General features: G+C 32.8%; 1 protein-coding gene across 2 annotated transcripts; it reads right to left on the bottom strand.

Annotated features, from left to right (window-relative positions):
- Positions 1–10,792, bottom strand: LOC111401948 (probable thimet oligopeptidase). 2 transcript variants are annotated; one of them, XM_023029948.1, is made up of 21 exons: positions 10,522–10,792; positions 9,989–10,110; positions 9,122–9,285; positions 8,572–8,662; positions 7,454–7,633; positions 6,909–6,989; positions 6,084–6,161; positions 3,909–4,001; positions 3,465–3,545; positions 3,183–3,345; positions 2,976–3,096; positions 2,821–2,890; positions 2,345–2,452; positions 1,995–2,092; positions 1,855–1,900; positions 1,442–1,538; positions 1,195–1,268; positions 1,017–1,121; positions 840–920; positions 191–331; positions 1–51 (listed from the first exon to the last, which is right to left on the bottom strand). In XM_023029948.1, the coding sequence occupies exons 1-20, from the start codon at positions 10,655–10,657 to the stop codon at positions 224–226; spliced, it is 2,097 nt and encodes a 698-aa protein (XP_022885716.1). In that variant the 5' UTR covers positions 10,658–10,792; the 3' UTR covers positions 1–51; positions 191–223. The 2 variants fall into 2 exon arrangements, with proteins under 2 accessions (XP_022885716.1, XP_022885708.1); XM_023029940.1 differs by having other exon boundaries at positions 11–331.
- Between the last annotated feature and the right edge of the window lie 5,977 nt (positions 10,793–16,769).

Genomic DNA, 16,769 nt, shown 5'->3' with positions numbered 1-16,769 from the left:
GACACAGGAAAATGATGCAACACGACTTCAAGTCTGCTTCTATTCTTTGATCTGAAATGGATAAACATTCCAACATAGTATGAGAACGGTACAATGAGCTTAAGTTTATTGTCAGATACATGTAATTTTATGTTTGGAGTGAAATTGTACATCAAGAATTTTCCCAGATAGTCAAAATTGCAGGACTCACTGGGAACAATCTGCTATATAGTGAAGCAAAACACTAGACTGAATCTTCTCTGCATTTTACAAATGCTTGGATTGAAGGCTCCCGTCCAAGAAAATCGGAAAGTATTTCAAGAGGATCTTTTGCTCCGCCTGGAGCCAATACCTGTTGCATTACCCGGTTTAGAAAGGCATATATTGAATGACAAATGTAGCTCTCTATAAAAGATGATATGTACAATAACAAACGAAGCATTTCCCCCCAATAATTTGAAGTCGTCTATAAAACATTAAGTATTGAAACACGGCTCTATAACATCAAACTTTTAGTAGAATAAAACTCTATCAAATGTTTGGTGAGCAATGTTGAAGACAATTTAAAGCTAGATGAAATTATGCACACGTTAGGTTTTGATGGAAAAATGAAACCCCCCTATATGTGAGGTGGCATTTTGAAGGCATAATTGAAATGATATATATATGGTCCTCTCTATTAATTTAAGCTTTTGAATCAAGTGATTCAACAAGCAATACTGGACGGGACTAGACCATACCATGAATAGGATTTTAGCTTTAATCCTGTCAACTGTGCACCAAATAAGCATTATGCGAACATGCGTTGAAGACAATTATTTTTTAATTTTTTGAACAGAAGCGTAGTCGGAGTTGATTACCTTGTTCCTGAAATGCATGCCAGTATGCTGGTTGAAGATGTCATCACTAAACTTCATGGAAAATATATCAGCCGCAAAAACCTAACAGCGTATCAAAAAATGTATTAAGTCAGTACAATAGAAAGAGCATAAATCCCCATTCTCCAATCAAAAAAGACAGTAAAAGGTTAAACAAACCTCACTCCAGATCCTACTGTAGCAAGTAGCTTGGTAGCCAATAGCAGTACGAGGAAAACACGATGCCGGATTTGTCCCTTCTAACATTGGCAACCCTAACATAATCTGTGCATTCCAAAGTGAGTTGAGCATATTAAGCATTAGCTTACTTTGTTCCAAGGATCATTAGCAAATTTACCTTCGGATGGAGATGCTTGAACAACTCATTAATGTCTACATTTTCAGTGGAATGTATGATTTGATCATAGAGACCTGAAAGTAAATGCATCCCAAGTAACAAAAAGAGCACCAAACTGTAATTCTTAAGAACCCACAAAATAGCTAACTGTAATAAATTATAAATCACTCACAACTGCTTGCATTTTGTTGCGTTAAAGAGAAAGGAGAAATGGTTGATTTTGAAGCAAACTCAAATTTGGACTTACAATAAAGTATTTCCTGTTTCAGTTTCAATGCTGAGAAGGAAAACCGCCACTTCTTAAGTGATCTGCATATTTCATCGTCAATGGGCTTTGTAATATCCTATAAACCATTAGTTGCCTCAGATAAAAACCAAAAAAGATCACCCAGCAAAATGTCTACTATAATCTGCTTGATAAAATGCCAGATAAGGTGAGCATAACTTAATGATAAAATATAGAGGTATCCCAATGTCCAAAAAATGGTTTCAATTGCAAGCATGCAACCGTCAATGTAAGAGGGTAACGTGCTGGGGCTCGAGACATGTCTCAAGCTTCTCATGAATATTATAATGTGCTCTCGGGAATATAAGAGTTCTACAGTGTAATATAACTTTTCGTCACTCTGGTCAAAATCTTGGGTTGGGGGTCGAAATTACCTCGTGGAAACCAGATATCAGTTTTAAAGAGCGGCTTTCATAACACCTAGGCAAAATATTTATAGAAGTTAGCATGAGTATGTATCTTTATGCATGTCCATTAAACATGCCTATTTAAATATACATAGTTGAATACATACCAGTTTTCCAACACCAGCGAGGGGATCTCCACAAAGTCAGGATCCAGACGCAGCCCAGAAAATCTAGCAAATGGTGCACGATTGCAAATATGGTGGACCTACAATGATCAGAATAATGAAAGTGCAAAATAAGCATAGCATACTCACATTAAACGGATGAATCATATTACAGAACTGTAATGGCTGAAGCTTCTAGATCAAGTCTCAGGTGGCTTTGTAATTTAAAAATAAATAAATAAATAAAATTAAGAATGCAACACTCTGTGGTAGATGGCAGTAATATGTTGAGATGGGATTAAAACTATTTATAAATCATATGAGGTCATGATTCTGCAGAATCTCTCACATACCACATGACAAAACTCATGAAATAAATTAACTAGCTCAGAGAATCGCAACAACCGAGGACGACCATCAACTTCCTTTTGCAATTGAGAAATGAGTAATACTACTGGAATCTGCAATACAGTGAGCATATGCAACATCAGAATTTTATCAATCTTGCCATTTAACCACATGCAGAAAATTAAAGAGGTTGAACTTGTAATAAACAATATGCAAGAGCGATATTAATAATTGGATTATGATAATCCTGTCACTGAATAATTGCATACACATATACAGTAAATGCAGACCATCAATCCGGGCAAATTGAGTCTTGAGATGAAGGTAAGAGTTCTCAGTAGGAGAACAACAGCTAAATTAAGAAACCAGCACTCAGCATGCAAATTCTTGGCATTTCAAAAATTTTAATGCAACGACGTGAAATGTTTGAGCTTGACAAGCTTGGAACTGCACTAATGACATGAATACTGAATATTGTCACCTGTCTAGCATTTTGTATCAACGAACCATTTTGAAGAGCCACAACACAGGTGTGGCCATATTTTCCTTCCCTGCTTAAGAAGCAATAATTTTCAGTTAGCTAATAGCTGCTTCAATAATGATCTACTAAAGAAAAATAAAAAGTGAAGAATGAACCTGGCATATATATCTAGATAAAAGTAACCTAAGAGTTCACTAGAACTCAAGTCAAAGATAGAAATTAGCTGCACATCCTGATGCCAAACATATGCATCCGTAACCTCCTCAAATCTTAAGCCTGTAATAAGCAAAGAAAATAAACTATAATGTAAGAGGAAAGTGGGTCAAAATCATGTCTCCATCAAAATACATGAACAAAATTACCAAAAAGATCTTGGTATATTTTGAAGATCCCTGACAATGCTAAATTGATGGGGAAGTACTTTTTAACAATTCCAAAGTCCAGATCAAACTGTTGGTCTCTGGCCTTCTTCACATAGTATGGTAGATCTTCAATTCCAAAGGAAAATTCTCCCTCCTCTTTCTTCTGAATCACCAGCATGATGAATTGTCCAAAGAAAAGTAATCAAGGTAAGAAAGGAAAGGACCAGGCTCTCTAATGCAGCGAATTCATGGCAAACCAAAAATAGATGAAACAGTACCAACCTTCATTTCTTTTAACAGAGAAAGTTCCCTAGAGGCCAATTCAGTTAAGCTGCCAGAAATGTTCTCTAAGAACTCAAACACCTAAAGTGAATACAAGCATGAAGCAATTTCATCACTCTTTAGCCAATTCGTAAAAGCAATATTAGATAACAGAAGGCATAGTACAAAAGCATGACAAAACATGAAATAGAAATTACTTAGAATTCTTAAACTATTCAGATAGTATCCTTGATCGCTAATTGGCACCAGGGTGCATGACTGAGAAAACTCATTACAAGAGCTATTTAGTTTTTGTGTTTGTTCACAAATTAATCATAACCAGCTTCATCAAAATGGAAAATTCGAAAGATTAACCAAATACAATTGAAATAGAAGTGAGGGAGGGAGGTAATAATACTTTTTCACTACACAAGGCAGTAGGAAATTATATATACTTGCACAAACCTTTGCTGATGAGTTAGCCATTCTGAGATCGATGGCGTAGTCTGCATAATTGGCATAGCCAAGCAACCTGGCAAGTTTATGCCGCAATTGAATCTGAAAGTACAAGAAAAAATATGACACTTGTAAGACACTAGTTGATTCTGAACTCAGTACATAATTGTCAGTAATAGATGTGGTTGCCAAGATCTCATATTAAAGCACTGTACAGTTCTAAATAAAAGTTAGATATTTCATCTTAGATTAAAAGCTCAAACGTTGAAAAAATAATTGATATGACACACTGTCTAGTTTCGAACGTTTATAGTGCCAATTAAGGTTGGTGCAGGATTTCAGTAGAAGAAAATGAATGCATAATAAAATTTCTAAAATCTGGGTTAGTAGTCAGGACTATGAGATTTAAGATTCTTTTACAACACAGAAGTTTAGGATGTTCTATTTAGGATTTTTTCTGTATTAAGAGTCGACTTTTCAGAAAAATGCTGAAGTAAAGCCTAAAAACTTTTGATAATTGTACGTCGTTACTTGAATTCCCTCAATCCGTTAGTACCTAAATAATCATCAATATCATCCATAAGCTGGCATACAAAAATTAACTTACTAGAGGAAACCAGGCAGCTTCTTTCCTTTAGCGCTTCTTTCTTCATTTGTTTTCTCGTTGAATTAAAATAAATTATTATATGTCATGGTTATTAGGATTATGTTATTAGCTAATGACATACTTTTGCTTTAAAAGACTCAAGGAGTTAATAGGTTAGAAATCGAAGAAGTATTCTTTATCTAAAGATCTAGGTTAGATAGAGCCAACGAAGTACATGCATTCTAACATAGCAATAGTGGAAATGATGATGATAATAAAGTCACTATAGAGGAAAGTTGATGCAATACAGAAAGAAGAAAATTTCATAGAGAAGTGGGACCGGCGTCGAAATAAGTAATTTTTCGAAGGGTCGTTTTCGGAGAATTTTGTTCTATTTTGAGTGGAGCCCGATGAGCAAAACTTAGGGCTTACCCCTAATGTACAGCCTGTTTCAATCAAATTCCATCATTTAGAACTTTGAAAATGCATTTTTCATTTTTCTGGATAATTCGCAGATTACTTCTGAAAATTAGAACATTTATTTTCGTCATTATCTTTAATTTCCGTCATTATCCAGAGCTAGTTGCTATCTAGATTTTAATAATTGCTTTAAACATGAGTTTTTAGCCCTAAAGACTCTTAGTTGAAAAGTTTCCCAAAAATTATTCTCTCTTTCTCGGCATTCTTGAGAGAATAAACAAGTTTAAGTTTTCAAGCGAGATTTTGTTCTTTCCTATAAGCTTCCACTATGCCAAAAGTTGTGTCCTAAAGAATGAAATTAATAATTACTCAGCTTCAATTTTAACATAAGAGAAGGATACAATGCATAGGAATATAGCAAGATTCAGAATTCTATGTGATAGGAAAGTCCTTGAAGAGGTTAAAATAAATTGTACAATGTACATCGTAGCCCATAAGTTTTCTGACTATTTCAGAGTCAAAGCAAGCCCTACAAATGCCTGGTTTTTTGCCGCCAACAAAAGATCCTTAGATCTATAATGTAGAAGAATACTTTCCAGGCTCAATATATCATCAACCCAATATCGATTAATATTTTTTTTTTTCTCCTTAGACTATGGAACAATAGAAATAATATACTTGGTTTAAGTAAACCCAATTGAGGCCCACATGGGAGGCATGCACTCCTTAATTCTGTGGACTTATTTACTTTGCCTTCGGTGTGGGCCAGCAAAACATAAAACTCCTAATTGACACATTCTGAGAATAGCCCATAATCCACTAAAACATTAAAAAATTGTATACTTTGGGAATAGTCTACTTCTCCACCAACTAAAATAATAGTTTGTTTGTTACTTTACTGATTTTTCTTTTGCTCGTTTGCACACTTAAAATTAGTGAAAGAAAGTAAGAGTAGGCAAAGGACTAGGAAATTATGAATTTTGAAGATTGTTTATGAATTATTATGAGTCTATTTTGCATTTTAATAGGTTTTTGAATTGGTTTATGGTGAGGCTCATGCCTCGCCTCATGAGGAAAAATGCTTCAGTACCCCGATTGCACCTTTTTAAACGTTGATGATATATTAGAAGTTTTCCTATATTACATGAATTGCAAAAGATGAATATTTTACACATTACCAGGTTTTGTAACACGGAAAGATTAATTTCACATCTCCGCCCATAAGCCACAGCCACAGCCTTCCGGGACGATCCTACCTTCAAAGTGGAAAGAACTTGTTAAGTATATACAGTTGCATCGCAATCTGGAATCTATGTTTTTTAAGATGTCTGGCTCTGTATGAGAACTTCAAAAACTAGATCAGTTATATGCAGTCTAAACTCTAAACCAACTTCATTGAATCATTTTATAGTTTGCATATAACAAGATTTTGTTGGGAAAAACTGTTTAATTAACCCCAGTTTTTAGCTGGTTGACTCTTGAAATTAGAAGATACTTGCTCATTGAATCAAAAGATGTCTGCTTTTTGAGAAGGAAAACAAAAATTATTTAGGCGTTTAATATCTTCAAAGTGCTCATAAACCTCATTTATGATCAAAAGAAAACTAAATTTTATTGGAACTAAATCTAATTTATGCCTAAATTGGTCCGCAAAAAAATATGTATAACATCGGTATCTGCAAGCTACCAAACTAAGAGAAAAGTTGATCAGACTGGTTCCCACTAAAACTAAATTAAGGTACTACAAAACACTACCTTAAACTATTTAATGATTTTTTTTTCTTTACATAAATGCTCAAATTTTCGAACTTTTTGAATATCTGTAGGATTTTCAAATTTTTGTAATCAGTGGCCTACATTCTGATGGATTCTCCCATTCCCATTGGTATGAGTATTTTCAGAGATACATAACACATTAACAGTACAATTTTGAGTGGGAAAAGAGAGTTGAATGGATGACAGGGAAAAGAGAGAAGGTGTGCCGGATTTCTCAACGACATTACCTTGCATAGCTCTAGAACTGGTGAAACGTGATTACTTCTCAGTACAATCTTGAATTTACCGTTTTCAGCTTTGTCCAGGCTCTGCAAAGAAATGTCAATGAAATATTATCATTGAGTAATTGGGTGAGACAGTTATAACCAGTAAACAGATCAATGCCACCTGCAAATTGTTTATCCAAGATATTTATACTGAGATATTCTCATTGAGTTATCTGGGAGAAAGTAATAACCAGAAGACAAGTTAATGCCACCTAACTATTGTCCATTCAAGATATTTAGCCTCTTCTTCCATATTAATGGACCTAATTTTGAGATTAATAGAACATCTAAAGAATTTAAAGCGACACTTTACTTACAAACTAATTTTGCATAAATTTAAGGATGTGTGTTCCTTGACCTTCTTTTGTATCATGGACACTTGCTGATCTAGGAACAGTGCCCTAATCATGAAGGACGAGGAAGAATCGAACTTCTGATCTAAAACTAAAACATTAACATCCAAACATAAGTCCAATAGAACAGGATAGATGAAAAAAAAAAATCACCTTGAGGAACTCAGACGGCAAACCAACTAGCTCCATCTCACTGAAAAGAAGAAATGACTTGTCACCATCTAGATTTCGGATGTATTGTAAACTTAGTTCATCTATCTGAGTCCTCAACCGCTGCAGTTCCTCTCTTTTGGTCAACGTAAGATTCACTCCATTCCGTTCAAAGTCTCTAATCTGTCACTAAATACAGAAAAAATAAAATTTTGGACAAATAAAGCAGGTTCTTGTTCAAACCAGAACCACTATATATCCTGTAAGGAAAGCAAAAAATATATATATATATATTTTTGTGTGTGTGGGGGGGGGGGGGGGGGGGGGGAAAGAAGGGAAATTGTGGGAACTAACATCTTGTATGTGAGAATTTCACACTAGATCTGTGTGAATTCTATTTCAAATGAAAATTTTTAAAATTTTGGCAAACACGTGCATCTCAGCTTTTCTTCATACCTAATTCTTTTTATTTTGTGCATATGCGAGGATTTGGAAAGGCAAAGCATACTTAAGCATTGGTTTAAGGATACAACTAACAATAGTACGATGGATTTCTTTTTCCATTTTTATGGTAACAAAATCCATGAATAGCCTGTGAACAAAGATCACTTTTTGTGATCTAGCATCGTATACAGTGGGAAAAAAAAAAAAAAAAATCTGTATAACTGTATCTGGATTATCAATGAAACCAATAACAGAAACAATAGACAAAGACAAACAGCAAGTGTGCTTGCCAATTTTTTTTTTTCAATCAATAACTGTTAGCAACCACTTTGGAAGTTAAAGAATAGCTCCATCTCTATGCAACAGTCAGATTGCAGCTCGTTGTATAATTTGTCAGATTAAAAGGATAGATTCAAGCTTCTGTTACCTAAAGGTATTAATTAATGTTCTCTTTGTTTTATATAGTTTGCTTAAGAACCATGCTGTATTCCTCATAAGAAATTCTGAACATGTAGACTGATACAGCATCAGGTGTCAGAGCATAATCATCAGATGAACAACAGTAGTACACAGTCAGGGTTAAGCTAACCCAAACAAAGATGTAGAAAATTTATACTGAACAAATTATTCCAGAAAGGCGTGTCAGGTCCCTAGAGAATAAGCTTGGAGATTCATACCAGGTGCTGAGTAAACTGTTTCACTTCAGAGCTCATCCAGTCCCCCCGTGCTTTAAATGCTTTAATGACACGGTAAATATCTTCACGCTTACTGTATGGAAGAAGAAGAAATTAGAATCCTACTAAAAAAACAAACCTTTGTAACTAAATCTCATGAATGAGCATTCACGTGGTCCAATAAATAAATCTCAATCAAAATTCCCATTAGGTGATATACTGCCACAGTTGGTATTAAACAAGACCCATCACTTATTTCTACAGCATTAGAAAATACTTGTAATTGAGATTCCCAGACACTTCTGTAGCTAGTCTATTACACAGTTATAGAGACGATTCAGCTTCTCAATTAAGAAATCATCAAGATCCAGGCACAGCATCAGTTCGACGTTGGTCAAATTTCTCACGAGTCAATTACATTCATTCACTTTTTCTTGTCCTTTATGGTAAATATTACTTGAAGCTAGTTAGCTATAGAAGTTCCTGACCATCATCAGCTTTCCGCTGCATGGAGTGCCTGAGGGATAAAAATAGAGAAGTTAAGAAGTAAAACCTGCATGAAGAAATATGAGCATCTATTCTACGCTCGGCTTCAGCACTTGCTTTCCGCACATCCTCATATATGGATACCAATTTTGGGAAGACACAAGATTGTATCAGTGGAAATTGCTGTGCTTCTAATGCTGCCAGTGGTAGTATAGCATTAGCGTAGGTGACCTGCAGGGCATACTCGAGTCAGAATTATATAGCCAAGATTAGCCTAGACCTTTCCACAACATAAGGGGCATATTGAAATGACAAGAATTTTTGCTCAGGTGCCATTTTTTTTGTAAAGATGTAAACTTTCACTGAGTCTTACAATATAGTTTCTCATAGTGTGTTTACTGTGTGTGTATTCTTAGATCTGAAGCAGTGATAATGGCCAAAGTCATTGGTTAGGCAAAGGTAGAGAGTGCATGAAAGCATCAGAGAGCTGTTGGTAAAGGTTGTCGAGTTTGCTTGGCTATATTTGCATATGAGAGAGAATTTCTTGTCATGAGAAAGAAGAATGATGAGGCCATTCACAGCTCAGTTGTTTCAGGACTCAGGATACAAACTATTGAAAATAAACAATACAGAGAAGAAATGAAACAGAAAATTTTTACCACTGCGAACTTTTCTTCTCTTCTTTGCTTTTACTGAATCAAAATGAACTATCATGAACCATAAAGTAACAATATTTAGGCACGGAATTGGAGGTATAGAAGCAGGTGATGAAAAAATTAAAGCCCAATCCCAATCCTGAGTCCCCAAGGTGATCAAGAGAATATTGTGAATCATAAAATACTAATCAATGCAAGACAACTATAAAAACATAATAATTAATGTATTATATTCATTTAATCAAATTTACTATTTCTGAAACAAGAAGATATAATACCTTATCAAGAGGAACTGAAGCCACTGCATCTTGAACCTGCTTTGATTTTGCAATAATCCGGTCTGCGAACTTCAATATTTCCGATGCAGATAAATTTATCCGAACATTTGACCCCAGAACTTCTGAAATTATTTCAAAAATAAAAATCAGAAAACAAAACTTTAATGTAACTTTTAATTTAAATTGGGCTTAAAAATAAATAAAAAACAACTTGATAAAATAATAAATATAGGAACAATCATTTTCACCAACAGAATTCACTAGAACTAACAATCAGCTGGCTCTCATCATTTAGTTCAGCAAGAAAAAATAATTAAAAAAACAAAAAACAAATTTGAGCACAAAATATTAAATTCGATCGGGTTAAAAAGGCATACATTCGTTTGTCTCCACAAAATCCCCGCTTTTTAAGTAAAAATACAAAACGATTCATTTCACCAACAAAATTCACGAAACTGCGGAAAAAAAAAATCAACCGGGCTCTCCCTATTTACTGTAGCAAGAGGAAATAATCTAAAAACGTAATAAAAAACCTTTTTTTTTTCGGTTTTTGTTGCGGTTATAGATAGTAGAGATGGCAAAGTTGACTGCTACAGCGAGAAGAGCTGCGGCGCCTGTGAGAGCTATTATATTCTTCTTCTCTCTTCTCTTTGTTTCTTCTTTCGCCATTTCCACTCTCTATCTCATACACACGCAGTGCAGGCGTCTACCTTTGTTTGTATCGAATTTGCAGATGAGATGGCAAATGCGAGGGAAATGAGGGAAGATTGGAATAAAATTGACATTTCAACCGACGACCAAACTCAAAATGCGTCGCTAAATCTAACTTCGAATGATAAAAAAACCCTTACTTCCATTATTATCAAAATACGCTATTCTCTCATATTTTCAACCTACATTCTTCAATGAAATAATATTACATGTAAATTCAAAAAAATTTCTCATTTCTTAACTACATATTTTCCATCAAAATACTATTTCAAAATACGTTTTGATAAAAAAAAAAAAAAAGGGCTAAAAATAGTTAATCTAAAAATAAGTACTTTTTTTTTTACCTAAAAGTAACTTTTTCAAAAGTGTGTCAAAAATAGTTTCCACCTTTCTATTATTATTATTAATTTTTATTTTTTTTTAAGGAAAGTTCATGATTGGGCGCCCCAACCTTTCACGTGGTGTGGTTATTGATTTTCAACTTTAAAATCTATTTAAATTTATGTGGTCTTCGCGTGAACAAAACGTCGACTTAGAAGTAAAAATCGCACGTAATTTTTAATTAGATTTGCTTGATGATTTTGCATCTAACTTTGAGTCATGTGAAATTACAAACCTATGTTTACAATTTTGATAGTGTGAAAACTCACATTTACATAATAAAATAAGTTGAGATTTATATAACTCACTTGTGAAACTATTATTAAATAAACTATTTATCCTAGTTTTTAACTTATTATTAAATTGAAATTGATCTCCTAAACATCAAGTGTCGTGGCACACTACAATAGGTTGTGTGATTTTATTATGTTATATTGTCCAAGTACTTAGCATAAACTAAATATCGGTGCTCAGGAAATTGGTTCTGATTATTAAATAAACGATTTTCTTCAATTTTGATTAATGAAAAAATATTTATCTAAACTTTTTATTATTTATAAATAAAAAAAATTTAAGAATGCCCAAACATGTTAATTTAGCACGAGTTAAAATTCAAAAATTAGTATAAAAGTGCATCTTTTGAGAACCAAAACGTTCATTTTTCAGAATGTTTTGTTTGGGAGAAACTAATTTATTCAAATTGTGTGATCTCCTTCACCAAATATTTGAGCAATACTTATTAGTCGATTTTTATTTATCCAAGACGGAATGTGTTCTCCTACTTGATGAGATAATTTGTAATGTTAATTGCTTAAAGTCATTTTTTAATGAATGAGAAATCAGGACTCAACATGAGTCGAAATTTGAAAATGGGGTAATTAAAAATACTTTTGACAACTCCTGCATTTAGTGATTGTTTGACAATGCTTTTGATTAAAAATAATAATAATAATAATAATAACTTTAACAAATTTTAATAAAAAATAATGAAATCAATTGTTGAAATGTTGGGAAAAACAAATTTATGGGTCCAATGAAATGTATAATTGAAAATAAATGTTGACTTCCATCTCTACTTTTTATAAACTTTTTAAGCCTTCCCACACGAGCACTTCAATTCAATTTATTTAATCAACTAAAAAAATATTAATTTTAAAATATGGTTAAAATCTAACGATGATTGTCCAACTTTATATTTATTGTCACCATGGTCACCAAAACCTGGGCCGTATCATACAAATCATCGGTCTAGTATAGTGATGGCAATTTATCCCGCCCCGGCGTCTCCCCGCTTCGAATGGGGCAAAAAAACCCGCCCCGTCGCGAGCCACGGAGGGGGGAATGGATGGTCGCCTCGTTGCGGGGAGCGGGGTGGGGATGCCCCGACCCGAACCCACCATGTGAATTTTTTTTTTTTTTTAATACTTGGAAATATGAAGATAGAAAATTTCTAATTATTTGTTCATCCAACCTTTAATTTATCATAACTTTGTTACTAATTAACTAATTGTTTGTTAATTATTTGTTTACATACTTAATTATTACTATTATAACATATTTAGAGTTCATCTATGCAACATATTTCAAAATCGTTTTTATTTAAACTTATTTTCTATCACAATTTTTTAATAACATAATTTACATGTAGACCTATAATTTTTCCATACTTTTTATCCACACATTCTCTAAAAATCATTTTACACTATAAATAATTTTATCCCAAAACAAAAACTTAAATTTACATAAAGTAAGGGTATTCTTTATTAAAAATTCAACTTGAATGTTATCCGTATTTTATTAAACTCGGAATATAAATAAAAATAAAAATAATAATATTTAAACCGGGCAAGAAAACTGCCCCAAGAAAACTGCCCCGCCCCGCTCGTCAAAGGCGGGGCGAGGTATGGGGTGGGAGAGGCGAGGCGGTGCGGGGCTGGGCGAGGAACCCTCCCCGTTGCCATCACTAGTCTAGTACTAGATGTAGCCTTTCAATTTGATTTTATTTTATCATGGCTACTCAACTTTATAATTAGTGTCACTATGGTCATCCAAATTGATTTTATTTCACCATGACCGCCTAATTTCATTTAACGTTCCACCATGGTCACCCCACTTCCTTTCACAATTTTCACTCAATTAAAATGGGTAAAATTAGAAGTAAAAATCGCACGTAATTTTTAATTAGATTTGCTTGATGATTTTGCATCTAACTTTGAGTCATGTGAAATTACAAACCTATGTTTACAATTTTGATAGTGTGAAAACTCACATTTACATAATAAAATAAGTTGAGATTTATATAACTCACTTGTGAAACTATTATTAAATAAACTATTTATCCTAGTTTTTAACTTATTATTAAATTGAAATTGATCTCCTAAACATCAAGTGTCGTGGCACACTACAATAGGTTGTGTGATTTTATTATGTTATATTGTCCAAGTACTTAGCATAAACTAAATATCGGTGCTCAGGAAATTGGTTCTGATTATTAAATAAACGATTTTCTTCAATTTTGATTAATGAAAAAATATTTATCTAAACTTTTTATTATTTATAAATAAAAAAAATTTAAGAATGCCCAAACATGTTAATTTAGCACGAGTTAAAATTCAAAAATTAGTATAAAAGTGCATCTTTTGAGAACCAAAACGTTCATTTTTCAGAATGTTTTGTTTGGGAGAAACTAATTTATTCAAATTGTGTGATCTCCTTCACCAAATATTTGAGCAATACTTATTAGTCGATTTTTATTTATCCAAGACGGAATGTGTTCTCCTACTTGATGAGATAATTTGTAATGTTAATTGCTTAAAGTCATTTTTTAATGAATGAGAAATCAGGACTCAACATGAGTCGAAATTTGAAAATGGGGTAATTAAAAATACTTTTGACAACTCCTGCATTTAGTGATTGTTTGACAATGCTTTTGATTAAAAATAATAATAATAATAATAATAACTTTAACAAATTTTAATAAAAAATAATGAAATCAATTGTTGAAATGTTGGGAAAAACAAATTTATGGGTCCAATGAAATGTATAATTGAAAATAAATGTTGACTTCCATCTCTACTTTTTATAAACTTTTTAAGCCTTCCCACACGAGCACTTCAATTCAATTTATTTAATCAACTAAAAAAATATTAATTTTAAAATATGGTTAAAATCTAACGATGATTGTCCAACTTTATATTTATTGTCACCATGGTCACCAAAACCTGGGCCGTATCATACAAATCATCGGTCTAGTATAGTGATGGCAATTTATCCCGCCCCGGCGTCTCCCCGCTTCGAATGGGGCAAAAAAACCCGCCCCGTCGCGAGCCACGGAGGGGGGAATGGATGGTCGCCTCGTTGCGGGGAGCGGGGTGGGGATGCCCCGACCCGAACCCACCATGTGAATTTTTTTTTTTTTTTAATACTTGGAAATATGAAGATAGAAAATTTCTAATTATTTGTTCATCCAACCTTTAATTTATCATAACTTTGTTACTAATTAACTAATTGTTTGTTAATTATTTGTTTACATACTTAATTATTACTATTATAACATATTTAGAGTTCATCTATGCAACATATTTCAAAATCGTTTTTATTTAAACTTATTTTCTATCACAATTTTTTAATAACATAATTTACATGTAGACCTATAATTTTTCCATACTTTTTATCCACACATTCTCTAAAAATCATTTTACACTATAAATAATTTTATCCCAAAACAAAAACTTAAATTTACATAAAGTAAGGGTATTCTTTATTAAAAATTCAACTTGAATGTTATCCGTATTTTATTAAACTCGGAATATAAATAAAAATAAAAATAATAATATTTAAACCGGGCAAGAAAACTGCCCCAAGAAAACTGCCCCGCCCCGCTCGTCAAAGGCGGGGCGAGGTATGGGGTGGGAGAGGCGAGGCGGTGCGGGGCTGGGCGAGGAACCCTCCCCGTTGCCATCACTAGTCTAGTACTAGATGTAGCCTTTCAATTTGATTTTATTTTATCATGGCTACTCAACTTTATAATTAGTGTCACTATGGTCATCCAAATTGATTTTATTTCACCATGACCGCCTAATTTCATTTAACGTTCCACCATGGTCACCCCACTTCCTTTCACAATTTTCACTCAATTAAAATGGGTAAAATGATACCTTTCCATTATATATAAAATAAATAAAAAAATTTTAAAATTTTAAAAATGTTTTTTAAAATAAATTTTTATTTTTCCAAGGTTTTTTTTTAAAAAAGTTTTTATTTTATTTTTAAGGTAACATTTTTAAAATTTTTAAGATAAGTTTTTATTTTATTTTTTAAAATTTATTATGTCCCTGTTTGAGCCACGTTAATATAAGAATGAGAATGAAAAATATAACCGTTACAGATCTCATACAAGAGATAGAAAGTTAAATATGGTGGTTTAGTGTGATGGATAACAATTATATTTTTCATTTTAATGTACAAATAATGAGAAACAAACATGCGCTATATATATAATGTAAAGTTACTGTTTTACCACCTTTTAAATTAGTGAAAATGGTAAAATAAAGTTAGGTGATCATGGTGAAATGTTGTATGAAATTGGGTGGTCATAGTAAAATAAAATCAAATTAGGTGATCGTGATGATAACCCTGAGGGGTGGTTCAGTGGTCAGATTTTGGATTTACTCCCTAATAGTCACTAGTTCAAGTCCCCTCAATGTCACTGAGATGAATATTCGACTATAAATTTCAGGACCCCGTGAAATTAGTTGAAGTGCGCATAAATTGGCATAAACACCCACAGTCATAAAAAAAAATTTTAAAAAAATTAAATGATGACACTAACACTCCGTTTGATTCCCATTTTTTAACCACAAAAATAAAAAATATGACTAATATCTATCACATCAAATCATCATAATTGACTTTCTATTTTTTTTGTGGTCCCGTAATGGCTATATTTTTCAATCTCATTCTTACAAAAATGGGTACCAAATGGTGCCTAAGTATAAAGTTTGGTAGTCATTGGTGGATTTAACCCTTTAAAATATGCTTGCTCGCTTATAAGTAATAAAAATAAAATCAGTCAGGGTCTGTTCGGTAGTAATTTTAAAAATTGATTTTTTGACCGTTAGGAGAAAAGTGAGGGCCACATGTGAGAGGAGAAGTCAAAAATTAATGATGAAATAGTGAAATAGAAATAAAAAAAATCAAATTTTTGGTTGAAAAATAACTCCAAACGGGGCCTCAATCAAATTCTAATAGACCATGTTTGATTCGGTAAAATAACTGATTAAACAAGTGTAATTGCAACTATAGAAAATTTGAATTAAATTTGGCATACCAATATTGCAGTTGACGCATTAAGAATTATAAATAGCCACCCTAAGGGTTGGTTGTGCTGTTCAGAAAAAATTAAGAGTCACGTGGCACATTGACTTTCTTAGCCCCCAATTGCCCCATTTTGTAAAAATAAAAGTGGGTGAAATAATGTTTTTTTTTTTTAAATGAGTGATTGAAAAAGAAAGTAAAAAATTTATTTACGTGTAATATTATTTTATAGAAAGTTGTGTGGTTAAAAATAGAAGAGAAAAAATTGAGTGAAAATTAATGGGAGCCAAACGGGGGCTATCTATTTTATCAATTTATCAGTAATTTATTAATGTTCAAACTTTATTTTCAACTACGTATTTTAATGGATTCC

Source organism: Olea europaea, chromosome 1 (assembly GCF_002742605.1).
Source record: "Olea europaea var. sylvestris chromosome 1, O_europaea_v1, whole genome shotgun sequence".
Taxonomy (NCBI): domain Eukaryota; kingdom Viridiplantae; phylum Streptophyta; class Magnoliopsida; order Lamiales; family Oleaceae; genus Olea; species Olea europaea.
This window is presented reverse-complemented; position numbering and strand designations above follow the sequence as displayed.